The sequence below is a fragment of the Panthera leo genome, chromosome C1 (genome assembly GCF_018350215.1).
Source record: "Panthera leo isolate Ple1 chromosome C1, P.leo_Ple1_pat1.1, whole genome shotgun sequence".
NCBI classification, from domain to species: domain Eukaryota; kingdom Metazoa; phylum Chordata; class Mammalia; order Carnivora; family Felidae; genus Panthera; species Panthera leo.
In genome coordinates, this window is record NC_056686.1 from 169,692,641 (window position 1) to 169,719,301 (window position 26,661).

General features: G+C 35.0%; 1 protein-coding gene and 1 pseudogene across 1 annotated transcript in view; one reads left to right on the forward strand and one right to left on the reverse strand.

Moving 5' to 3' along the window:
* Positions 1–415: 415 nt before the first annotated feature.
* NCKAP1 (NCK associated protein 1) overlaps positions 416–26,661 on the reverse strand; it is a 109,534-nt gene continuing 83,288 nt past the window's right edge. Inside the window, exons 24-31 of the mRNA XM_042949337.1 lie at positions 18,440–18,533; positions 10,892–10,974; positions 10,390–10,470; positions 5,979–6,072; positions 3,242–3,358; positions 2,522–2,631; positions 2,092–2,181; positions 416–1,262 (exon numbers count right to left, since the gene is read on the reverse strand). Coding sequence (XP_042805271.1) covers positions 1,146–1,262; positions 2,092–2,181; positions 2,522–2,631; positions 3,242–3,358; positions 5,979–6,072; positions 10,390–10,470; positions 10,892–10,974; positions 18,440–18,533 — 786 coding nt within the window. The 3' untranslated portion in view covers positions 416–1,145. The remainder of the gene's footprint in view (positions 1,263–2,091; positions 2,182–2,521; positions 2,632–3,241; positions 3,359–5,978; positions 6,073–10,389; positions 10,471–10,891; positions 10,975–18,439; positions 18,534–26,661) is intronic.
* LOC122228870 lies at positions 19,741–19,870 on the forward strand (annotated as a pseudogene).

Sequence of the window (26,661 nt, forward strand, 5' to 3'; positions counted from 1 at the left end):
CATGTGCGCTAGTTCCATAATCATTCTATTCCCATTCTTTCATGTAACTGTCCATTTGGTCACATAAACAATTAGTAATGTGATGGCACAAATTTCCTTTTAGTTCTTAATTTTTAAAAAATGTTATGTGATTTTATTTTCCAATTTTGTTTAAAATTGTTTTCCTGTGGAGTGTTTTTTCAAAATGTTTAAGCAAAGTTTGTGACAGCTGACCTGGCATCAAATGCTATACTTAGACATTCCTAAAGTTTATTTTAAACTAAGTTGAAACTAAAACTCTCATATTATTGAATACATTTCTAGAGATACATAATTAAGGAAATAATTCAAAATGGGATACAGTCTAGTGTTTATTTTATGTTATGGCAGGTACACTTGAATTTCAAAAATTTAAAACATATAAAAAGTGGTTAGGGACTAACATTTGTATCAACAATTGATAAATGTCTAAGATTGTTTATTATACAGCAGGGTACAATGGTAGTGCTAATGCCAGTAGGGCACCATGGAAGTTAGTCTAAAAATTATCACCAGGCTTTATACAAGCAACAACATATGCTGCTGTTTTAGAATTTCCGGACATAGTCTGCTTCTAATGCTAAGCAGTCCTTTAACGTTTTTAATGTTATATAGTGTTACAGTATTTAGTTTGGCAAATGTTTCAAAATAAAGTAGAAATGTATTCATAACATCACAGAAATGCACATCCAGTTTTGTTTTCAATAAGAACCATAGGTACAGATCAGAACTCTTCCCTATATGAAATAATTTACACACGGATGAATGCTATAATATCACTATCTAAAATAATCACTAAATACAATTCTTTTTCAGAAATAAACAAGCAAAGGGTTTTTTCATTTTCAAATATCAAAAACATAGAGATAATGTATGCTTTCCAAACAATGATCTTCTAAAATTATAGGAATAATTTTAGTGAATTCAGTGAAGGTAAAAGCTAAATCAACCAAGTATACTGTAGTACAACCATATTAAATGAAACCAATGATCAGAAAATACAATCGTAGGAAAGAAATTTATAATCCACAAAACTGCTTTTCAGGCCTCAAGGTAAAACAGTTCCACAGTTTACAGGTAAAACCAAAGCAACAAAAATGCGTGCTTGTCTTCAATAAGTAGATATTTTATGCGGAAGATGTAACACTTTGCTTGTAGACAGCGTGGTATGCATTTCTCAGCAAGACATAAGGAAAACAAGATTCCAAAAGATCCATTGTCAGGAATGGGGATTCCTGCACAATCTGAAAAGTTGCAAAAATTCATCAAAGAATTAAAGTTATTTATAATGGGAACATTTACTCATAGCCAGTAAATCATAATTTCTATAGTGTTCTTATTAGAAATTGATAGAAAATTATTTTCCTTTTACTTTAAAACCTGAAATATAAATGTGTCACAATGTTTTGCTAGCAAAATGTCTAAAATCACCACTTTTCAATGAAGTCTATTAATCAACAGGAATATATTGAGCACGTTCACATTTGCCCTCAACAGTACACTAGACATGCAAGACAATACAAACATATTCAAAATATGGTCCATATCATCAAGTCCCACTGGGTTCCCAAGACTAAGTAAAAAAGCCAAATAAACATAAGACCAGCTGTAATGAAGTGGAAAGCCAGGAGTTCAAAAGGGATGAAAGATTAATGTGGGCCAGAGTAATGAGGAAAGTCTACCTAGACAAAGAGTATAGTATAGCTATGGGGTATGCTAAATCATAAGACAGATACAGATCTCTGCAGGAAAAGGAAACTATTTCAAGTGAGGGAAGAGTCACATGGTAGAAACAAGCATAGCTGGTTTGGATGGTGAAGAGACAGCACTGACTAGGCATAGAGAATCCAAGAATGCAAATCTTTTATTTTGTTGTCTTCTGATATGGTTGCCATTTGGTAAAATACAAGTGATGTCAGTCTTTCCAGCAATATTTAGCAAGAGTGAACTGAACAGAAGGGATCAAAAAGGTACTTCAGCTCTTACTGATATTTAATTACTAAATCCCAAGAAAAGACTATCAGGAATAACAGAAACTTTGTTGTTGTTAATAAAAAATAAAACGAGACTTACCATATCTAGCAGTAAATAAACAGATTCTCTATTTCTTGTTGTTGTTTTATCTGTCTCCTGGCCAATTTTCAGTAGACTGGAGGATGCAAGCTTAAAGTATACAGACATTTTAAGTAAGTTTTAATGTTCACAAGTTTCTTGTTTATTTTCAGTATGCTTCAACTTATAATACAGCTACATATAAGATAATTGGCAAAATTCTAAGGCAGTCCAAACATCAGCTTAGAAAAAAAGAAGATCATATTGCAGAGCTCTAGGAGAGATCTGTTAAGGGAAAAAATGTCAAATGGCTCCTTGATTTTAATGCCTGCCTTCACCTGGTCCTCCTTCCAGAAAAAATAAATAAATAAAGAGAATTTATTCTGTTGTATCTGACAGTTGTCATTTTCCTCATAAAATGTCATGAGTTCTGCTATTAGATTATACATACCGCCAGAAATTCTTTCAGTCGGTCTTCAATGCTTCCTTTGTGAATTGTAAACAAAGCTGCAGCGATCTGGTTGATGGCTTTAGCCAAGCAATGTATGTTGTTGCAGTGCCCTGAGAAAGTGCAAATAGGGTTTGTGGTTTTTGCGAGACCCCAAAATTTCAAATAATACATAAAAGGCAAGTCTTTAATGAATGACTTCACAATCTACATAAATAGTGATTCAAAAGAGTTATTAAAAAGAGTTGGGACACAGCCTGCCTTGCTCTCCTTTCACTGTTATGAGGACTAGTGCTTTCAAAAATACTATAGCAAAAAAAAAGCAACAAATGATTATGCCTGCGTTGAACAGGCATATTTTCAAAAAAATCCCTAAAAGAAATTATACATTAGTTTTATATTCTCTCCGAAACCTAAAAAAGTTCTCAGCTGCTTTACATTTTGTCAATCTTCAAAACAATCTTAAGAGTTGGATGGATACTCCCTCACCATCCCCTGTCACACACAGTCAAGCACCCAAAGGTTCACACACACACATTTCATATATCAAGATATGGAAAGCTTAGAAAAAGAAAATCAACTACTCAAGGTTACAAAGCTACTTAAGTGGCTAGTAAGTTAACCTACATTCTATCATAAATGAACATTAATTACTTGAAGAGTATCTATTGTATCAAAACTCCTGACTTTTTCATTGTCAAAATAATTTTAAACCACTATTACCTTCTATAGCCGGGCTATACTGAGACATCACATTACTAGCCAGTGTTGGCAAAGAAACTGCCACAAAGACCATAAGGAGGCAGGCAATTTTATATTCTTCTTCTGGACTTATGTTTTCTAAGAGAGAAAATTAAAAATAAAACCAAGGTACTTCTTTAAAATTACTTGAGTTAATAATCAAACGAGATAAAGTAATTTTAATTTTTGTATAGAGTACATTACTGAGCTTCTACAGAACTAATCAGAACTGTTATAAGAAATATAGAACAGAAATAATATACATCATTGGTTATTATCACTACTCAAGCATATTTCGAGAACCTCTAACAAAAAGACAATTTTTTTAAAAATTGTAAGATTATAGGGTAAAAACTGTGATTAGGATAAGTGGAATCCTAAAATTTCTTAATTTTTATTTATTATTTTAGAGAGAGACAGAGAGAGCGCGCGCACGCACTAGTAGGAGACAGGGGTGTAGGGGAGGGGGAAGAATACCAAGCAGGTTCCACGCTCAGCGTGGAGCCCAACACAGGGCTGGATCCCACAACTCTGGGATGATGACTGAGCTGAAATCAAGAGGATGCTCAACTGACTGAGCCATCCAGACACCCCCTAAAATTTCTTAATTGTAAACTGGTAATTTTTTTTCAAATGTTTATTTTGAAAGAGAGACAGACAGACAGACAGACAGACAAGCAGGGGGAGAGGCAGAGACAGAATCCCAAGCATTCTCCACACTCAGCGTGGAGTCCAGAGCCGGATGCAGAGCCTGATCTCACAAGCATGAGATGATGACCTGAGCCAAAATCAAGAGTCAGACACTTAACCAACTGAGCAACGCAGGCACCCTGAAAATTGATGTTACTTTATTAAAAAATTGTTTATTGTTGTTTAGAAAATTTATTATATCATAAATACTCTGTAATGTCATTTAAAAAATCCTTATTTTTTTTCTAGAATTGATATAAAAGTGATTTGAGTTTACTATTACTATTTAAAAGACATAAATGTGGAAAGTGGAGATTTCCAACCTCTCCATTTTAGAAGACAGAAGGAACCAGTCATAAATAAAAATAACTAGCACCGCCCTAAGTCTTTTAAGACCTAATCCTTTCTAAAACATTTATTGTAATGTGTACTAAAATTGCACGTTACCTAGGCACTTGAATCTGGTACCTGGGAAATTCTAGTTACCCTACTATTCATCCCACCACTTATACGTAAGAATTGAAAGAGCCAGAATGTGTTTTTAAAATTTAGTTATGGGAGCACCTGGCTTAGTCGGTTAAGCATCTGACTTCAGTTCAGGTCATGATCTCACGGTTCATGGGTTGAGCCCCACATCAGGCTCTGTGCTGACAGCTCGGAGCCTGGAGCCTGCTTTGGATTCTGTGTCTCCCTCTCTTTGGCCCTCCCCCACTCTCTCTCTCTCTCTCTCTCTCTCAAAAATAAACATTAAAAAAAACTTTTTAAAATTTAGTTATGAAAAATGTAACTCTGGCAAAATGAGCAATCGTGGCACTCATGTGACTATAAATTAACATACTGCATGAAGAATGAGACAAAAATCAATGTTAAATAAAAAAAGAACAGATGAACCCAGCCAAACATGCTAGGTGCAAGAGGACAGGGATGGGCACTTAAGTATCAGAAACAGATAAAATGCTACTTACTTTGTAGAAAAATCTAGAAATATCTACAGAATTCTGGGTATTACATTTCAAAGAGCTGGACTTACAATCTTTTAAATGTTTAATACAATATAACAATGTACAGACTCTATGGTAAATAGCTCTAGTTCAATGAAAATAGGACACCCTTTTCCAGTTATCAATTATGCTACCTACTGGGCCATCTCCATTAGTATACAAATGTTGCTAGTTTCTTTCCTGAAAAGAATTCTTCTCTTGATTTTAAAAAAAAAAAATGTTTATTTTTGAGAGAGAGAGAGAATGCGAGCATGCATGCAAACGGAGTGGAGTTGGGGCAGAGAGAGAAGGAGACACAGAATTCCAAACAGCACAGAGACCGACGCAGGGCTCAAACTCATGAACCACAAAGATCATGACCTGAGCTGAAATTAAGAGTTGGACGCTTAACCAACTGAGCCACCCAGGTACTCCAGCCCTTCTCTTGATTTTATTCCTGCCTCTAACTACTGTAATTTCATTTCTTTGCTCCCTTTTACAGTAAAGTTCTTGATAGAGTTGTTTTATACTGATTATTTCTTATTCCTTTTTCCAATTCGCTTGAAAGCCCTAACAGCCTTTTGCTCCAAAAATTCCACTGCTCTTGGCAACATTACCTATTGCCCATATTAATTCTACATAGTTGATCATTTCCTCTCCACTTTGCTGGAAGCTACTCTTTCCTAGTTTTTCTTCTCCTTCATCCATCCTTCTTTCTCAGTTTCTTTGTTGGTAGTTCCTCCTCTTCTCCTGGAGTTCTTAAAGTTGCAAGTGTCCCAGGGCTCAGACCCTGATCCTCTTCAACTAACTGATCTCAGTAATCTCATCTAGTCTTATGGTTTAAATATCAACCTGTATGAGGACTATGTCCCAAACACCAAAAATAAATAAATAAAAATATAAATATAAATAAATAAATAAATAATAAAATAAAATAAAATGCAAGTTTGACATTCAGCAGGCATTTGAGTAAATAAGTACCACATCTATATCTGTGTTGCCCTGATAATTTTAACTAAGACTAATATGTACTTACTAATGCATTTTACCTGATTTTTGTGAGGAGAGAGCTACCACCAAGGCAGGATCAATCTCACAAGGTAATCCAGCAGCTGATGATAACTCATATACATTCATTGCAACCTGATGAAATATGTAAGAATTACAGAGTAAGAAATCTCACTTTAGTAAGAAAAGATAATACTGTTTAAATTAGAGTCTACCTACAACAACACTAGATTTCAAAGCTTAGGTGACACAGGAACCACAGCACAACTAACCTATAATGAACAACTGTTATTAGTTCATGATGTACTGCTTGTTAGAACTTCCTGTTGTTAAGGCCAAAGAAAATTTGTATACTTTCTGTATAAAATGCCAACAAAATCAGCCTAACATTTTTTTTTTTTTTGGAAGTATGGATATAATGTATCAAGTCAAAAGATAAATAAATGAACAAAAGCAAATCAAAATCACTGAACTTATATTTACACTCATACTTATTTAATGAAAAACTGTGGTGGTTCAATGACTCATCATACCATAGCCATAAATATGGTAAATTACTTACCATAATAGAATTTTTTAAAAATTTATTTTGAGAGAGAGAGAGCGAGTGAGCAGGGGAGGGGCACAGAGAGGAGAGAGGGAATCCCAGGCAAGCTCTACACTGTCATTGTAGAGCCCGACACAGGGCTCAAACTCAAAACTGTGAGATCATTTACCTGAGCCGAAATTAAGTGTCAGATGCTTAACTGATCAATGCACCCAGGAGCCCCCATAATAGATTTTTTTTTTAAGTAAGCTCCATGCCCAACGTGGTCCTTGAACTCACGACCCAGAAATCAAGAGCTGCATGCTCTACCAACTGAGCCAGCCAGATGGCCCATCATAGATTTTTAAGGAGTAATGACTTAAAACCCCATAAAGGAATTTCTAATGACTAAAGTAATTCTTTTTGGTGTCACATATGGATTTCATGTATTTAGGAGATGTGTGTGTGTGTGTGTGTGTGTATATATGTATATGTATACATATATATATATAAAACTACCTACATAATTGGTTACCTCTGATGGTGCTACAAAAAAATTCAGTATAAAATATGAAGTAAAACTGTGTATCTTAAAATAAATAGAAATTGCCATGGATTAAGTTCTAGGAAAACATTTTTTTTTTTTTGTGATCCACAAAAAAAATTACTCCACTCACTCTACACACAAAAAATAACTCAAAATAGATTATAAACTTAAACATAAGAGCTAAAACCACAAAATTCTTAGAAGTAATATAGGTATAAATTTTTCAACTGTGGGTTAGGCAATGGTTTCTTAGGGAACCAAAAGCAGAGGTAATCAAAGGAAAAAAAAGACAAATTAGGCTTCATCAAAATTAAAAACTTTTGTGCTGCAGAAGATATTATTAAGAAAATGAAAAAAAACAGCCCACAGAACAAGAGATTTGCAAAGCATGTATCTGTTACTGGACTTGTATCCAAACATATAATGAGTTTTGTATCTCAGAATTAAAAAGGCAAACAATCCAAGTGAAAAAATGAGCAAATGATATGAACAGATATTTTTCCAAAGAAGATACACAAACAGCCAATAAGTAGATGAAAAGATGTTCAACATCCATCATTTCAGGAAAATGTTTAGCAAAACAAGGAGACACCATTTCATACACACTAGCATGGTTATAATTAAGAAGACAGACAGCAACAAGTATTGACAAGGATACAGAGAAAGTGAAACTTTCATACACTGCTGCTGGGAATGAAAAATGGCACAACCACTTTGAAAACAATTTGGCAGTTTCTCAAAAGGTTAAACATAGAGTTTCCATATGACCTAGCAATTCAATTCCTGGCATATACTTAAGAGAAAGGGAAGCATATGTCCACACAAAAACGTGTATATGGATAGTCACAGAAGTATTATTTATAATAGCCAAAAAGTGAAAACAACATAAATGACCATCAACTGATGAAAGGATAAATAAAATGTTGTATATCCATATAATGGAATATTATTCAGCAATTAGAAATGAAGTATTGATACATGCTACATCAATAAACCTTGAAAGCATTATGCTAAGTAAAAGCCAGTACCAAAAGACTACATATTGTATGATTTATATGAAGTGTCAAGAATAGGCAAACTTACAAAAACAGAAGGTAGATTAGTGGTTGCCTAAGGCTGGGACTAGGAACAATTAGGTAATTACTGCTAATGGGCATAAGGTTTCTTTCTGGAATGCTCTAAATTGGCTGTGGTGATAGTTCCACAACTCTGTGACTATAAATAAAGCTATTAAAAATATTTATCAGTCAGTTAAGCATCTGACTTCGGCTCAGGTCATGATCTCGCAGTTTGTGAGTTTGAGCCCTGAGTCGGGCTCTGTGCTGACAGCTCGGAGCCTGGAGCCTGCTTCAGATTCTGTGTCTCCTTCTCTCTTTGCCACTCCCCCAGTTGTGCTCTGTCTCTATCAAAAATAAATAAATGTAAGAAAAAAATTGTTTTAAATATGTATCTGGAGGACTGGTGGTTGCCAGAAGGGAGGGGGACTGGGCAGATGGGTGAAGGGAAGTAAGAGGTACAAACTTTCAGATATAAAATAAGTCACATGAATGAAAAGTACAGCATAGGGAATATAGTCAATAATGTTATAGTAACTTTGTATGGTGACAGATGGTAGCTATACTTATCAAGGCAAGCACTTCATAATGGGTATAAATGTTGAATCATTTCATTGTACATCTGAAACTAATGTATTGTATGACAACTATACTTCAATTAAAAATAGATTGATTTAAAAAAATACATGTTTGTTTTTTTTTTTAAATATGAAGTTCTATTGAAAGTTTGCTAAAAACTAAACATAATTATGTTGGTGCTAAGAGAATTAGTTGCTCAGAATATTAATTAGTATTCTCATAATCCACACACCAGTGTATTCTCAAGGAAGGATTCTTGGGGCGCCTGGGTGGCGCAGTCGGTTAAGCGTCCGACTTCAGCCAGGTCACGATCTCACGGTCCGTGAGTTCGAGCCCCGCGTCAGGCTCTGGGCTGATGGCTTGGAGCCTGGAGCCTGCTTCCGATTCTGTGTCTCCCTCTCTCTCTGCCCCTCCCCCGTTCATGCTCTGTCTCTCTCTGTCCCAAAAATAAAATAAAAAAACGTTGAAAAAAAAAAAATTTAAAAAAAAAAAAAAAGGAAGGATTCTTTAATGTTTTAACTTTTTTTTTCTACAGTTGTTTCCACTTAACAATTTTGAACTAATCATCATACATGGTTTTCAATTATAAAATCGTAGGACAATCATTGATCTCAAATGTTTATGCAAAGCACTGTGGGAGAAACAAAAATATAGAAAACACGGTCTTCAAAATGTTTACAACTTAGTATAAATTTAAAAGGAAAAACACAATTATAATGCAAGGCAGAACTTATTTAACTCTACAATGGATAAACAAAAAGTTGTCTGATAATAATAAGAAAAAAGAAATCCTTTATTGCCTGGGGATCAAGGAATGTTTCTTAGAAGAGGGCAACTCAATCACGCCTTAAAAGATAAGCAGGATTTCAAAAGGCAGAAACAGAAAAGGGCAAGATTTGCAGGTAGAATAAATGAGAGGATGACACAGACAGATGTGAGCATGCACATTGGGAAGAACTAGTTACCTCACAGGATACATATATGAAGAGAGGGGCAGAGGAAGAAAGGGAAAGGGAAGAGCACAGGACAAGGATGGACAAGCGATGAAAGATAAGCCTCAGAAAGTGAGAGGCTTCAATCTGAGAAGACTTGAGTGTCATAAAAAGACTTTAGCGTAACTTTTTCAGCCACTGCATTTCAAAATATGAAACAGAAAATAATCTTTCCAAGACACATGAAAGTTTAGAAAACATATACATGAGGTCACTTACTGGATGTGTAACTACTGGTTAATTAATGCTGGGAGTAAATAAGTGAGTTGGATTTCATGATCAAAAAATTTTCAAAACAAAAATCATAAACTCACATGTGGTTACTAATCTTCTCTTATATTCATAAAAACAGGATATTAAAATTTTATTATACCCTATAATTGACATCCTTTTATAAGACTTTTTAAACATCAATTAAAAAAAACAGATTGAACTTTATTTAAAACAAAACAACTCCTATCTCAATGGCTTGTTTTTCTTATTCTGCTAATAATGACCATGTATAAAAAGCTATAAGCTTAAGGAAAAAAGACCAATACCAACCCACTTTACATTGCTATAGGTGACCAAGGAAGATGAACTTTCAAAATGCCCACACAGCATTTTAGTGCTGAGCTCTCAAAGATGTATTTTCAAAGGCCAGCATGCTAATTAATCACTCTAAAACAGAAACTTTACAATTGTTTTGAGTTTATTAAATTTTATTTCACATGTAACTCATATTTCATTTTAGACAAATAGAAGTTTTATTACCTTCATATCAGTTTCTCTTGGAATGTGATCCTTGAAATCTTCAATTGAACTTACAAGAAAAGGAATGTGGTAAGATAAGACCTAGGCAGGACAACAAATAAAAATGTAGACTTATTTTTAAATGGCAAATCCTAAATTTATTAAATATTACCATTCAATTATTTCTAGTTTTCATAAAAATTATTTTACTTTTTCTATTTTCACATGATTTTCTAAAGTACTAAGACACGGAGAAATGAAATATGTTTGATGCCAAGCTGAGTAAAGCCAAAATGGAAAATGCTTTAATGAAGAGTGAAGTTGAAAATGTAGTAAAGTATCTAGGCAAACTGTACCTCCCACCCCCAATTTCAATACCAAAATAAAAAATAAATTTAATAACCCTAATTTCTACATATTTGATTATATATAACTATGAAAACTGGAATTTTAAGTAACTTTTAATTTCTGGGAAATTAACAGGGATTATTTGACTGGATATGTACTTATAATGGTTTCTTACATCTCTAAGTGCTTCTTGTGCCAATGATCGGAAGGACAAAATTACACCAATTATTGTCATCCTCTTCAAGACACTGTCAACAGCTAAATTGGAAGAAAGGAGAGGAGAAGAACAGGAATTAGAGTCTTTCTTAACTTTGGAGAAAACTTTTAGTTATAAAATTCCCATGATAAAAGGCACAATAGCAATTTGATTAGAACAAGTGATTAAAGAGGAAAAGGTACTGAAAGCTGCTATTAAAACTAAGGAAATTATAGTTTACTTCATATGGAGTACACACTATTCTTTAAAATGATTTAGATAGTTCACCAGAATCTTGAAATAATCACATAAGCAGCCACCCAGATAATCCTCTCAGAAATGGCAGAAGTAGGAGGGTGGAGAGAGAGACTCGGGGAGAAAGAGGAAGTTGTCAGAGTGGACAGGAGTTAAATGCCCAGAGGTCCCAGAACATGGAGATGATAAATTCTTAAATTGTTGAGGTGTGGAGAGTCAAGAAACAAAAAATGACTACTGAGATCACAAGCAGTTTTGGTAAGACCAGGGTGCTAAAGACTATAAACAGATTTGATAATTTACATTTCGTTAGAAAGCATTATTCTGAAAATTATTATTATATATTCAGTATTAAAACTTAACAAACTCAAGGCAATTAGAACTGGAAGGATCAATACTTTCATATTTTAAAAAGCCAACAAACATTTACTGAATTATTCCTGATATATAAGGCATAATACTGTATAATAAGAACACAAATATAAACAGAATAATAATCTAGACATTAAGTAACAGTCTAAACGGACTGCCAAGAAAACTAAGAAAATATGATCCTATTTATGAGATAAAAGATATACAGTTGACCCTTGAACAACACCAGTTTGAACTGTGCAGATCCACTTACATGTGGATTTTTTTCCACAGGTAAATGAAGTACAGTACTATAAATTTATTTTCTCTTACGATTTTAATAACATTTTTTTCTCTTGCTTACTTTATTGTAAGAATACAGTATATAATACATATGCCATATAAAATATGTTAACTGTTTATCAGTCTTCTGGTCAACAGTAGGCTATTCGTCGTTAAATTTGGGGGGGAGTCAAAATTTCTATGCAGATTTCTGGCTACGGGGGGGGGTCAATGCCCTTAAACCCCATGTTGTTCAGAGTCAACAGTATATAATATATATATATATATACACATACATATATATATATTACATATATATACATACATATATATATACACACACACACACATATATATACACATATATTTGATAACATATTTCTAGAAAAACATATAGAAAACTGTTAACTATAGTTGCCTTTGAGGAGTAGGATTGCAGAGAACTTTTTTGACTTTTTACGTCCTATGTGGATTGTTTAAAACTTGACCATAGCATCTTTATTAAAACATACTAACAGCCATAACATAAACCAAAATGTGATGAGAATTAAAACAGTAGTGTTAATAAAATGAGGTGAGGCACAAACATGTTATACAATCCACATGAGCAGGAACTAGTCTAATCAATCAGTATTTTTAATCTTTCTCTAACACTCAGTGGAGTGAAACTCAGACTAGAAGATGTTTAATGACATGGTTATTCAAGAAAGGAGACTAGGAAATTGTTACGATCCAGAAAAGGAGAGAAGATAAAGGGTGAAAGGAACTATTTAAGAAAATATCGCCCAAGATGGTCATAAAAGAACATTAAGAAGACAAAAGCATTCCACATCAGCAAACAACAAAAAAAGGGAATCCAGAAAAAGGAAAGGCAGAGAGTATATCAGAAAATAAGTAGTGTGGTATAATCATATATTTTCCAAGTGATGATACCCAGAACTTAATCAAATAATTTTGCCAAAACTATATCCCACAACCTCTCCTTGAACAATAATGACACATTAAAAGTTCTGAGGGGCGCCTGAGTGGCTCAGTTGGTTAAGCATCCGACTTTGGCTCAGTCATGATCTCACTGTTCGTGTGTTCAAGCCCTGCATCAGGCTCTGTGCTGAAAGCTCAGAGTCTGGAGCCTGCTTCAGATCTGTGTCTCCCTCTCTCTGCCCCTCCCCCTCACACTCTATCTCTCTCTCCCTCTCTCAAAAATAAACATTAAAAAAAATTTTTTTTCAAGTTCTGAGAAACTTCATGGGAAGAAATGTGTTTAACTTATTGTTAATGAATTATTTGCCATACCTTTTTAACCACTGGCACTTCCTCTTAGCCTCCATAATTTATTAATATCTTGCTATGCTTTGAATGTTTAAGTCTCCACAAAATTCATATATTAAAATCTTAAGCCCAAAAAGCTGATGGTATTAGGAGGTGTGGCCTTTTGAAGGTAGTCAAGCCATGAGGGTGGAACTCTCAATAAATTGATTACTGCCTTCAGTAAGAGAGGCTTCAGAGAGAACCTTATCCCTTTCAGTTATGTGAAAATACAATGACAAGTCTGTGACGCTTAAGAGGAGCCTCACCCAACCATGCCAGCAGCATGAATTTGGACTTCCAGACTCCAGAACCGTAAGAAACAAATTTCTGTTGCATACAAACTACCCAATCTTTGATATTTTATTGTAGCGGCCCAAACAGGCTAAGGCATATCCCAAGACTAAGAGCAGAGGCTATGTGGATCTCAAGCCAGGCAAGAAAAAGCAGTGGGGAAAATAAGGTTTCTAGAAAGAATGTCTGGATAGGAGGTTGATCCAAATAATGGCTTTCTAATGCCATGCTAAGGAGTTTGAGACTATGCTCCAGCAAGGAAAGGTTAGTAGTTCAGGTTTGTTTGTTTGTTCGTTTGTTTTTTAATATAAAGAGTGATAGGAAAAGAAACCTTTAGAAATATGACTCTAAATGTGGAAGATGGGTTAGAAAGGGAAGACTGGACTCATTAGGAAGCCACAACTGTAGTTCACAAAATAATGACAGAGCCTTAAATGGGAACCATGGGAATAAAAGGAATAGATTCAGGCATCACATTTAAGAGGTGGAGTCTGAAGGAGTTAAAAGCTCAAATCTATGGCAGGTAACATAAAATAGTTAAGTAGAATGGGGAAAGAATAATGAGAGGAAGGAACTGGAGGAAAAAAAATTCTAAAGGGGGCAACTGCTTATTAGCTCCAGCCAATCACTGCCATGTGGGGAAATATGTCCTAGGGTTCAGGAAGGAAGCCAGAAGTTTGGATATTTATGCAAAAATCTTTCATTTTTAAAATAATGATCAAAGAGACTGTGTTTTGTTTTGTTTTAATTTAATGCAGGATAGAGCCAAGCAAATTCTATCCTTGGGCCAAACATGACCCACCAATTTGCAGACTCTAATCTGGAAGATACAGCTACTGGATGTGGAATGTGATGACAAGAAGAGTCAGAGAGCATACCCAAATTTCCCTGTGAGAATCACTGGCTGAATGGCATGGGAGGTAATAAAATGGCAATAAAAGTGTATCAGGCTTTCTCCCCACCCCCTTATACCTCCCATGAGGGGAATATCCTTCCTATTCCAGAGATGTTGCCAAGTACCTGTGGGTCATATAGCTGTAGATATCTAACCGTGTTTCTCAAACTTCAGTGTAATCACTTGTTGGGTCCCAGCAAATTGATTTAGTAGGTCTGGGGTAGAACCCCAACAATTTACATTCTTAACAAACTCCGGTCCATGGACCACACCCTTGTCAAACTAGCACTTGGCATTAAATGCCTGGAGCTCCAGAGAGAGAATCAAGGCTAGAGATGAATATTTAAAGAAACACTGATACATAAGACTGGATACATTTTCCCAATAGGACTGTAAAATGGTGGCTTGCAAAAGGTAAGAGACAAAAGTACTGGCAAATGAAGAAAATGAAGTTTCAATAAAAAGGAGAGCAAAACAGGTAATACTACAGAGAAATCAAGTAGAATAAGAAAAAGGACCAGATTTTGAAAATGGATAGTCACTAATGACCTGTTCCAGAAAGGTTTCAGGAAAGTAACCACATTATTATGTACAAGAGTAAACAGAAAATTTGGAAGACAAAAGAGCAAATTCAAGCTAGTAAAATTTAGCAACGTGAAGAATGGTAGGGATGAATAAGAGGCAAGCTTAAGAAAAAACAGTAACAAGTGCTATTTTACAAGCAGTATCTGGCTTCCAGGGGGCAGGAGGTTTTTCTGGGATCAGGGAAACTGCTTGCAATGATAAGTGTAGCAAAGTCAGAGTATGACGGCACAGAGGAGAATGCAATTAAAATCACTAAACTTTATAGTCCAGAATGGATAAGGAAGTAAAACCAGGAAGTGGCTGATTAGAAAATAGAGAGAGGTCAAAGTTTCAATAAGCCAGGACAAAAAATTTAATAGGGGCAAAGGAGTGAGGAGTGGGAAAGCCATAAGACAGGACTATGATCTGAGAGTAGAGTTTCAAATTCAAGATTTTACCAGTACAGCAATTTCAGGTGATAAAAACATTCAAAGTACTGCTAAAGTAAAGGTCTTTGGAGGCAACTTGTAGGTTTGCAGATGGTGGCAAAGTCAGGGCAAAATTAGAAAATATAAGATTTATAATAAGAAAGTCAATAAAGTGATTAACCTAGCCCCATGAGACACACTGTGAGAAAACAGAGAGTCATTATTAAATTTGCTCAAGTCACATAGCTAGAAAGTCCTAAAACTGAAGATTAATTCCAGATTACCTCCCAATTCAAATTTACTTTTAATAAATTATACTGCTTTTTAAAGGTATTAAAAGAATGTGGTTGTCAGCTATGAAAGTCAAACTGCTACAAAAGTACATCAACTTCTGGATATAGGGTAAAGGAAGCACAAAGATAGGGATCTAAGACAAAAGAATTTTGGAAAATAGTTCAACTGAAAGAAGAGCTTTCTCTACTCCACTAAATAAGCCATTTGCAAGAAGATCTTTTCTTTTTTCAAATCCTCAAAAAGATTTAATAAATTCTATTTAAAGGCAAATTTGACATACATGGGTCATTAAGACTCAGCAATTTAGATTTTGGCCAATTCCGTTAAGTCATGAATCACCACTACCATATACAAAAATTCAAGTAAATAAAATCTACATAAAGGATTATGAATTTTACTTTGAAAATCTGCAAACTGTTTGGAGTTTTAACAAATTTCATTTTGTTTCGATTCTACAAACAAGAGAGTTAAAGTTAACAGTAAACAGGCACTGAACATTGGAGTGGATTAAATGCTTCTAACCAGATGATATTGTCAAAACATTATTTACTAGTAAAAAGTTAAGTAGTTAGGCTGGTTGGGCGATCTACTATTAAAAAACGGGAGAAACACGCAATAAATAATTAAGAATAAAGAAAACAAGACTAGAAAATGTAAGTACATAGTAAAACAATGAACAGAAAAGATCAGGTAGAGATTTAAAAATAATTTCCTACTAAATATTTATTCACACTCTACCTCCCTCTAATACTACCAACTCAGTACTTTCATTTTTAGCTTTTTAATTTCATTTTTTAAGTACCATACAGTAAACCTGACCTTCTTTCCTTCTTTTGGTATATAGCTCTAGGAAAAAAAATTTAATGTATAGATTTGTGTAACCACCTCGCCACTGTGGTAACAGTTTCATCACCCCAAAAAACTTCCTTGTTTGCTTTTCCCAGTTCTGGGCAACAACTGACCTGCTCTACAAGGCAACATATCATATAGTTTAATTTTATACTAATTTTTATTAAATAAGCTTGCATTTTTTTAAGCATTTTTGAAGACAGCCTAATAAAGTAATTCTCTAAATCATTTTACACTTTTATAAAGTTTTATATAGCTGCCTAACATTCAAAAGATTATCAGGGGGTGCCTGGGTAGCTCAGTTGGTTAAGTGTCCGACTTTGGCTCAGGTCGTGATCTCGCAGTGTGCTGAGGCTGAGCCCTGCATCAGGCTCTGTGCTAATAATAAGCTCAGAGCCTGGAGCCTGCTTTGGATTCTGTCTCTCTCTCTCTCTCTCTCTCTCTCTGCCCCTACCCCACTCATACTCTGTCTCTCTCTCAAAAATAAAAATTAAAAAATTAAATAAAATAAATTAAATTAATAAATAAAATTAAAGAAGATTATTGGGGCACTTGGGTGACTCAATCAGTTGAACATCGGAATTCAGCTCTGAGCCCTGTGTTGGACTCTTATGCTGACAGCTCAGAGCCTGGAGCCTGCTTTGGATTCTGTGTGTCTCTCTCTCTGCCCCTCCCCTGCTTGTCTGTGCTCTCTCTCTCTCAAAAACAAACATTTTTAAAAAGTTTAAAAAGTAAATAAAATTATCAAAGGAGAAATATTATGTAAAATACATGCATGGCTTTAATTTTCCTCAGGACGATTTTTTATTTGGGAGAATAAACTCTGGTTTTCTCAAATACAAAGAATATTTTATTTGGTATTTGATTAATTTTCTACTGTTGGAATGGCCTTTATTTTTTCAAGCTTATTTATTTATTTTGAGAGAAAGCGAGCAAGCAGGGAGGGGCAGAGAGAGAGGGAGGGAAAGACAGAGAATCCCAAGCAGGCTCTGCACTGTCAGCACAGAGCCGGATACAGGGTTCAAAGTCACAAACCATGAGATTATGACCTGAGCTGAGAACAAGAGTTGAACATTTAATTGACAGAGCCAACCCAGGCACCCCGGAAAGGCTTTTAAATGAATCATAAAGTATGACTTTAGAATAATTTTTAATTATAAGTTCAAGTACAAAGCAAATGAAAATAAATTCAAGTGGATCTAAAAGTTACCTGTCTAAATATACTTTAATATATATTTAAGATTCACTGTTGTTTCACAACATACGTCCCACAAAAAATCAATGTCAAGAAGACATTAAAAACAAATTTTTTTTCAGTTGTAGGGCTCAGGTTTTCATGCAATGAATACTAGTTAGCAATAAAAAGAGATTACTGATTCACTTAACAGAGCTGGGTAAATCTCAAAAACATTGAATGAAAAAAGGCAGACACAACAGTATATGCAGTGTGATTCCATTTATATGGAGTTCTAGAACAGGCAAATTTAATCTATAGTGATAGAAATCAAATTAGTTTTTGTCTGGGTTTGGGGATGGTGAGAAACTGACTACAAAGGGAGAGGGAACTTTCTGAGGTGATGGAAGTGCTCTGTGTCTTGACTGTGGTAAAGGTTACTTAGATGTATACATTTGTCAAAATCCATCAAACTGCTCATTTACATGCACAGATTTCATTGTATGTAAACTACACCACAATAAAGTTGATTTTTAGAAAGTTAACTCAAAAGTTAATTCTCCTTTAGTCTAAATTAACATAGACTTACTTTGTATTAAATGAGTTTATAACTAATCGATAATATTCGCTAAATATTTGATCATGGGACTAAGAGTATGGTAAAAAAAAAACCCAAAAAACCAACTGTGACATACATAAGTCATGTACTTAAAATATCCTCTGACTGCAAGAATTTTCTGGTTCTCTTCATAAGCTAAGGAGTGCTTATATTTATGTTTGAATAAAGGCTTAATTCAAGGTCTTAATACTTACAGAAAGTATCATGAGTTACTCACATGATAATCTTTTAAAGAGTGCAGCCATCTGATCCGGTTTGTCAAAGCTGGTCCTCATTTGTGTTAGCACATCAACATTCTCTACCACAAGTTTCTAAAACAAACAAACAAAAAAAAAAATAAGAAAGATTCTAGCTTAGGCATAGACCTCCTTGCATTAATGAGACAAGAGCATGTTTGAAATCACAATCCAGCAAGTAGGAAATACAATTCATGAAATCCAGATGCTCTATGCTATATACTTTTGTTGTTGGTTTAAAAAAAGAATCTTAAAATTATTTATATAGGATTAATGTTTTTATTCAGTTTGAAATTCAAGAAGGGAGGATGGCTCAAGAAAAAGCAATAAAGATAAACAGGAGGATAAAGGATTATCTAATGCTTAGGCACAGAACAGCATCAATAATAAAAAACAGACACTGAAGTGGATATAGAGAGCATAAATTCCAACTAAAAAAAAAAAAACCCAAAAAACAACAAACAAAAAACTTGCTAAAGTTAAAGGCAGCCAAAGACAGCCTACAGTTCACCACTAGATGTATACAATCAGAGGGAGAGTAATTTCTGGGGTATGTACCACTTCATGGGGATTATTAATAGACCAAGGTTTCCCACACAAATTATAAAATGGAAGTGTTAAAACTCTCTACCTTCTTTCAGAGACCACTGAGAAAAAGGAAGAGAAGAGAATGGAGGGATAAAAATAAGGGAAGGGAGTACAGACAGCTATTAAAGAAAGTATAACTCTTTAAAGAAGGTTTGTCTTAAAAGGTGTTTTGGAAAAGTAATTTAGTTTAGAAATTATAATTAAATATAGTCAATTGGATTCTGTAAGAGATAATGGCTTTATGTATGTGGAAAGTCTGGATGTAATATTTAAATATCCAGGGATGAAGCCTGGGCATATTTCAAAGTACATACAAATCCAAGCTTCATCCTTGGATATTTCAATTCAGCAGGCCTGGCTGCAAAGATTTAACAGCAAGCGTATTGTTAAAGTGCCATGAGGGTTTGTCAAAGGCTGATGATAACTGATTCAAGGGGAATATGAAAACCTATACAGAATGTTTATAAAAATCATTTTTCCTATACTAGTATGAATTTTGTTTACGTTACTTGATATCACAGGCATACCTAGGAGATATTGCAGATTTGGTTCTGGACCACTATAATTAAGCAAATACCACAATGAAGCAAGTCAAATAACTTTTTGGCGTCCCAGTGGATACAAAAAGTTATGTTGACACTACACTGTAGTCTATAAAGTGTGCAACAGCATTATATCTAAAAAAACAATGTCCATCGCTTCTCGGCCTTTTGGCTAAGATCAAGTGTAAAAAAACAATGTCCATACTTTAATTAAAAAATACTTTATTGTTAGGATGGCTCAGTTGGTTGAGCATCGAACTTCGGCTCAGGTCATGATCTCACGGTTTGTGGGTTTAAGCCCTATGTCAGGCTCTGGCTGACAGCTCAGAGCCTGGAGACTGGTTCAGATTCTGTGTCTCCCTCTCTCTCTTCCCCTCCCCCACTCACACACTGTCTCTTAAAAATAAACATTAAAAAATATTTTATTACTAAAAATGCTAACCATCATCTGAGCCTTCAGTGAGTTGTAATCACAAATCATTTTAACAAATAGAGTAATAATGAAAAAGCTTGAAATATTGGGAGAATTACCAAAATGTGATACAAACATGAGCAAATGCTGTTGGAAAAATGATGCCAATATATTTGACACAAGGTTGGCCACAAACCTACAACTTGGAAAATTGCAGTATCTGCAAAGTGCAATAAAACGAGGTATTCCTGTACTTCAGATTATTTCTCTTTATGTTCCCACCTGTAGTCATATTTGTTTGCTAAACTCAACTTCTACAATCTCTGATGAAAATGCCTACTCTTTCTGGGGCTAATCCAATACCTGTTCCATGCTCAAACTTGGTTCAATCAATATACACTCAAAGTATATGCTCAACCCTGAAAGTCTTCCTGCACTCTGAACATAATACCACATATCACTGAATCATACACCACTGAATTTTAAGTGCACCATTATCTTATGGGCCATTAAGGGAAAACAAACAAACAAACAAACAACCTTCACTAATTAAATTGACACAGTGTTTCTAACATACAACTTTAAGACATCTATAATTTCAGAAATACTAATATGGAGTAACTGTGTTTTAGAATCAATAAATTACAGTATATGGTTTTTTAAGTTTATTTAGAGAGAAAGAGTGCAAGCGCGTGGGGGGCGGGGGAGAAGGGCAGAAAGAGGAGAGACAGTAGTATATGTTTAATAGTAAACACACTGTAATCACTTTTAAGCTCCTGTACCCGGCAATTTACAAATAACCCCATTTACCTATCCACATGAGAGGTGACATTCTAATTTCAACTGAAGAAACTAAGGCTTGGAGAAATTAAATAATCTGTCCAAAGTTAGAGCGATACTAAACAGTGGATTATGCAATCTAAATTCAGGTATGTCTGATTTAAAAATCCATGATCTCAATCCCTAAAGAAACGGTTCCCAATTTTTTGTATGTATCAGAACAATCTAGAGGACTTATTAATTAAAATATACATTGCTGGGTCTTAGTCCCACAACAGATTTTGACTGGCTCAGTTGGAGGAGAGTGCGACTCTTGATCTTAGGGTTGAGGTTCAAGCCCCATGTTGGGTATGGAGCTTACATAAATAAAACTTAAAAAAAAAAAACAACTGTGCATTGTTAACAAGTTCCAAGGTAATGCTGCTGCTGCTACAAGGACCATACTTTAAGAACCATTACCCCAAGGTGGTTTGCACATTATTCCAAAAAAAAAAAAAAAAAAAAATTTAATGATGTCTCTACTTAAAAAGTTTATACATTTTTAAATGTTTTTCTTTTCTCCCTCATTGCATCCTGAAAGAGAGCTCTCTACACACTTAAAGCCATTGATTGATATCATTGGCAAATGGGCTACAAGCTGGAAGTAACATCAGTGAATACAAATCAAATGAAACATATCAAGAGTACTAAAAATAAACTCGGTTTTCAGTTAATAAGAAAGTGTTAAATTCTTGGCACAATACATATTTAAATTTCCTACTTCATTTGAAAAAAAAAAAAAAGTCTTCCATGAAGAACTGGAGGAACTGATCTGTAAAATGCCAAAAACGATTCTTTTGGCAGGATTAGAAGGAGATATTGACTCAATGGGCACACCACCAAATGAAACACTCCAAGAATTTTAATAGGAAAGAAGACTGGCTGTTTTCTTCTTCAGAGAGCAATGAACATATTTTACCATGAATATGCATGCACAGTGCTGACTATGTCTGACATACAATTTATTCACGACCATTAAATACAAAGCAGCTCTCCTTTTTTTCACTGACAAATTTACTCTTTGAAATAAAAGGGTCCTCAAGACATAGTATAGAAGGCAAGTTGATGCATGCTTTTTAGGACCCAAGCAGGGCTCAGAAGTTGTAGGCAGTGACATAGAAAGACTTAAACCTAAACAAGAGGGTTATTACATGTCTGTATAGGGGACTGTTGCACATCCAACCTCTCACCATCTTAAGAAGTGATGCCAACAAGGACAACTCTAAATTCAGGAGCAAAAGTTGGTGGTGGGGGTGGAGGGTGTAGCAGGAGAGAAAATGACCTGAGACAGCCAACTAGAGTACTGAATCTCCTATTCCACCCTCCAATGATCTCCAACAGACTTCCACTCTCCAGCTAGAGGTTACGGTTTTTGAAAAACAGTTTGTAAGAATCACTTGAAACTTTTCTCCAAAGAATATTTGTTATCTTCTGCCAAGTACTTTGGGGCACAACTCATCCAGGACCATCTTAATCCATATTTAAGACTCTATATTCCTTGAACAAAGAGAGTAACACCAAAAGGGCTGGAGAACCTGGGAGGGGCAGATCATATCCAGTTCACAACTGCCCTTGGTAGGCTAATTTAGACCATCTTTTCTCCAAAAGACAACTTAAAAAGTTGGAGAGCTATATAAAGAAAGAGTCTTCTTTCAAAGAAGCTAAAAAGATAAGTAAGCTAAAATCAAAGAGAAAGTGGGAACTCAGAGACATAAGCCTAGCAGTGGAAGGCTTATATAATAACCCTTTGAGGTATCTGTATAAAGAGAGTGGAGGGGAATTTAAGCAGATTTCCCACTCTCCATTGCAGGTAGGCTTTGGGTTTTATTACAGACCCCCTTGCTCCACAAGACCACAAAAACTGTGTCTTAATCTTACAAATGCTGCTTCTTGATTAGCAAATGTCTTCAGGTCAAAAGTGGCTTCCAGTGCTAGGCTTGTCTCTGACTTCCCACTTTCTCCTCGATTTTAAACTACCTACCTTTTTTTTTTAGCTTCTTTGAAAGAAGAATCTTTCTTTATATAGCTCTCCAACTTTTTAAGTTGTCTTTTGGAGGAAAAAAAAATGGTCTAAATAACCTAGCCTACCAATACTTGAAGCAAAACACTAAATGTTATTTCTTCTTGTAATTTCATAAATTAGGTCATTCTAAGGGCAGTAACTTTATAGGACACTAAAAAATGCAAAACAATTATAATCACCACTGGCAGACTGACTACTTTTGGAGATGGATCTCAATGTGAGAGAATAATATACAACACACTGAACTTGTCTATATGAAACATCATTATATTATGATCATAAGATTTCTTATGTAATAAAATACAAGAATACACATGGAAGTATGCCTCAGTACACAGAGGCCAGAAATAAAAAGTCATAAATAACACCTTCTCTAGTTCTTAATAGTACACAAGTAGCTGAAATCCGATAAATTTGGACTATGTATGTATCTTTGTTAAAAGGGATCTCTTAGAAAATCATTGTAAAGTACTGTGCAATTCCAGAAAACTGAATCATTAGGACTAGCTTTGTTGTTGTTGTTGTTGTTGTTGTTGTTATTTATTTATTTTTTTTGAGAGACAGAGACAGAGCACAAGTGGGGTAGGGGCAGAGAGAGAATTGAGACACGGAATCCAAAGCAGGCTCCAGGCTCTGAGCTGTCAGCACAGAGGCTGATGCAGGGCTCATACTCACAAACTGTGAGATCATGACCTGAACTGAAGTCGGACGCTTAACCAACTGAGCCACCCAGGTGCCCCAGAACTAGCTTTGTTTTGAAGAAATTTCAATGGTAAAGGCACAATGCTAGAAATGTAAACCTTTCATATTTATGGTTGACCATCTGAAGGAGTCTTTTGAAAACTAGTTAATCAAATCAGGATTTAAACTTGAGAAGTAAAAAGGTAAAAATAGGAAGTCCCTAAATAGCAAAACATAATCATGTGATTGTTAAAAAGTCTTCCTACAAATACAACCTCCTATCATTAATAAAATATACAAGTTTTTATGAAGATAAATAAAAAGTCAGGCCAAGTAAGAGAACTCACATAGAAGATTTCTAAAATGCTAAAATCAAGGAAAGACTATATGCCTACAAATTGGACAACCTGGAAGAAATGGATAAATGCCTAAAAACATATAAACTACCAAAACTGAAACAGGAAAAAATAGAAAACCTGAAAAGAAACTGCACCAACAATAAAAAAAAAAAAAAAAACAACTCCCACAAAATAAAGTCCAGGGACAGACGGCTTCACAGGCAAATTCTACCAAACATTTAAGGAAGAGTTAACACCTATTCTTCTCAAACTATTCCAAAAAACAGACAAGGAAGGAAAACTTCCAAATGCATTCTGTAAGGCCAGCATTACTCTGATACCAAAACCAGATAAAGATTCCACTAAAAAAGAAAACTACAGGCTAACATCCCTAATGAAAATGGACATAAAAATTCTCAATAAAATACTAGCAAACAGAATCCAACAATACATTAAAAGAATCATTCACCATGATCACGTGGGATTTACTCCTGGGTTACAAGGGTGGTTCAATATTCATAAATGAATGTGATACACCACATTAATAAAAGAAAGGGTAAGAACTATATGATCCTTTCAATAGATGCAGAAAAAGCATTTGACAAAGTACCACATCCACCATTCATAACAAAAACCCTCAGTAAAGTAGGGATAGAGGGAATATATCTCAACACAATAAAGACCATATACAAAAACCCCACAGCTAATGTTATCCTCAATGGGGAAAAACTGAGAGCTTTTCCTCTGCAGTCAGGTGCAAGATAAGAATGTCTACTCCCACCACTGTTAATTAACATAGTACTGTAGGTCTGAGCCATAACAATCAGACAACAAAAAGGAATAAAAGGCATCCAAATGAGCAAGGAAGAAGCAACACCTTCACTATTTGCAGACAATATGATACTCTATATAGAAAACCCAAAAGACTGCACAGAAAAAATGCTAGAACCGATACACAAATTCAGTAAACTGACAGGATACAAAATCAAAGTACAGAAATCTGTTGCATTTCTATACACCAATAATGAAGCAACAGAAAGAGGAATTAATGAATCAATGGCATTTACAATTGCACCAAAAACAGTAAGATACCTAGGAATAAACCTAACCAAAGAGGTGAAAGAGCTGTACTCCAAAAACTATAAAACACTGATGAAAGAAACTGAAGACGACACAAAGAAACAGAAAGACATTCCATGCTCATGAACAAATAGTTAAAATGTCTATATTACCCAAAGCAATCTACACATTTAACACAATCCCTATCAAAATATACCAGCATTTCAGAGCTAGAACAAACAATCCTAAAATTTGTATGGAACCACAAAAGACCCCAAATAGCCAAAGCAACCTTGAAAAAGAAAAGCAAAGCTAAGGCATCACAACTCCAGACTTCAAGTTATATCATAGAGCTGTGGCCAAAACAGTAGGTATTGGCACAAAAATAGACACAAAGATCAAAGAAAAAGAATAGAAAACCCATAAATTAACCCACAACTATATGGTCGATTAATCTTAAAAAAGTAGGAAAGAATATCCAATGGGAAAAAGACAGTCTCTTCAACAAATGGTGTTGGGAAAACTGGATAGCAACACACAAAAGAAACTGGACTAATTTCTTACACCATACCCTAAACTAAATTCAAAATAGATTACAGGGGCGCCTGGGTGGCTCAGTTGGTTGAGTGTCCGACTTCGGCCCAGGTCACGATCTCACAGTTCGTGGGTTCAAGCCCCACATCAGGCTCTGTGCTGATGGCTCAGAGCCTGGAGCCCAGAGCCTGCTTCGGATTCTGTGTCTCCCTCACTCTCTGCCCCTCCCCCACTCTCTCTCTCTCTCTCTCTCTCTCTCTCTCTCCTTCAAAAATAAACGTTAAAAAAAATGCATTAAAGACATAAATATGAGACATGAAACCATTAAAATCCTACAGAAGAACACAGACAATAACCTCTTTGTCATCGGCTGTAGCAATTGTTTTCTAGATATGCCTCCTGAGGCAAGGGAAACAAAAGCAAACATAAATTACTGGGACTACATCAAAAGAAAAAGCTTCTGCGCCACAAAAGAAACAATCAACAAAATTAAACGGCAACCTACTGAATGAGAGAAGATATCTGCAAATGACACATCCTATAAAGAGTTAGTATCTAAAATATATAGAACTTACAAAACTCAACACCCAAAAAACAAATAATCCAATTAAAAATGTGAAGAACATTTTTCCAAAGAACACACACAGATGGGCAACAGACACATGAAAAGATGCTCATCATCACTTATCATCAGGGAAATGCAAACCAAAACTACAATCAGATATCACTGTATACCTGTCCGAATGGCTAAAATCAAAAACACAGGAAACAACAGGTGTTGGTGAGGATGTGAAGAAAAAGGAACCCTCTTGCACTGTTTGTGGGAAGGTAAACTAGTGCAGCCACTGTGTAAAACACTATGGAGGTTCCTCAAAAATAGAAGCTACCTAAAAATAGAAATACCTACAATCCAGCAATCACACTACTAAGCATTTACCCAAAGAATACAAAAATACTAATTTAAAGGGATACATGCACCCCAAAGCTTACAGCAGCATTTTCTACAATAGTGAAATTATGGAAACAGCCCAAACATCCATCGACTGATGAATGGATACACACACACACACACACACATACACACACACACGGAATATTAGTCAACCATAAAAAAGAATGAAATCTTGCCATATGCAACAATATGGATGGAACTAGAGAGTATTATGTTAAGTGAAATATGTCAGTGAGAGAAAGACAAATACCATAT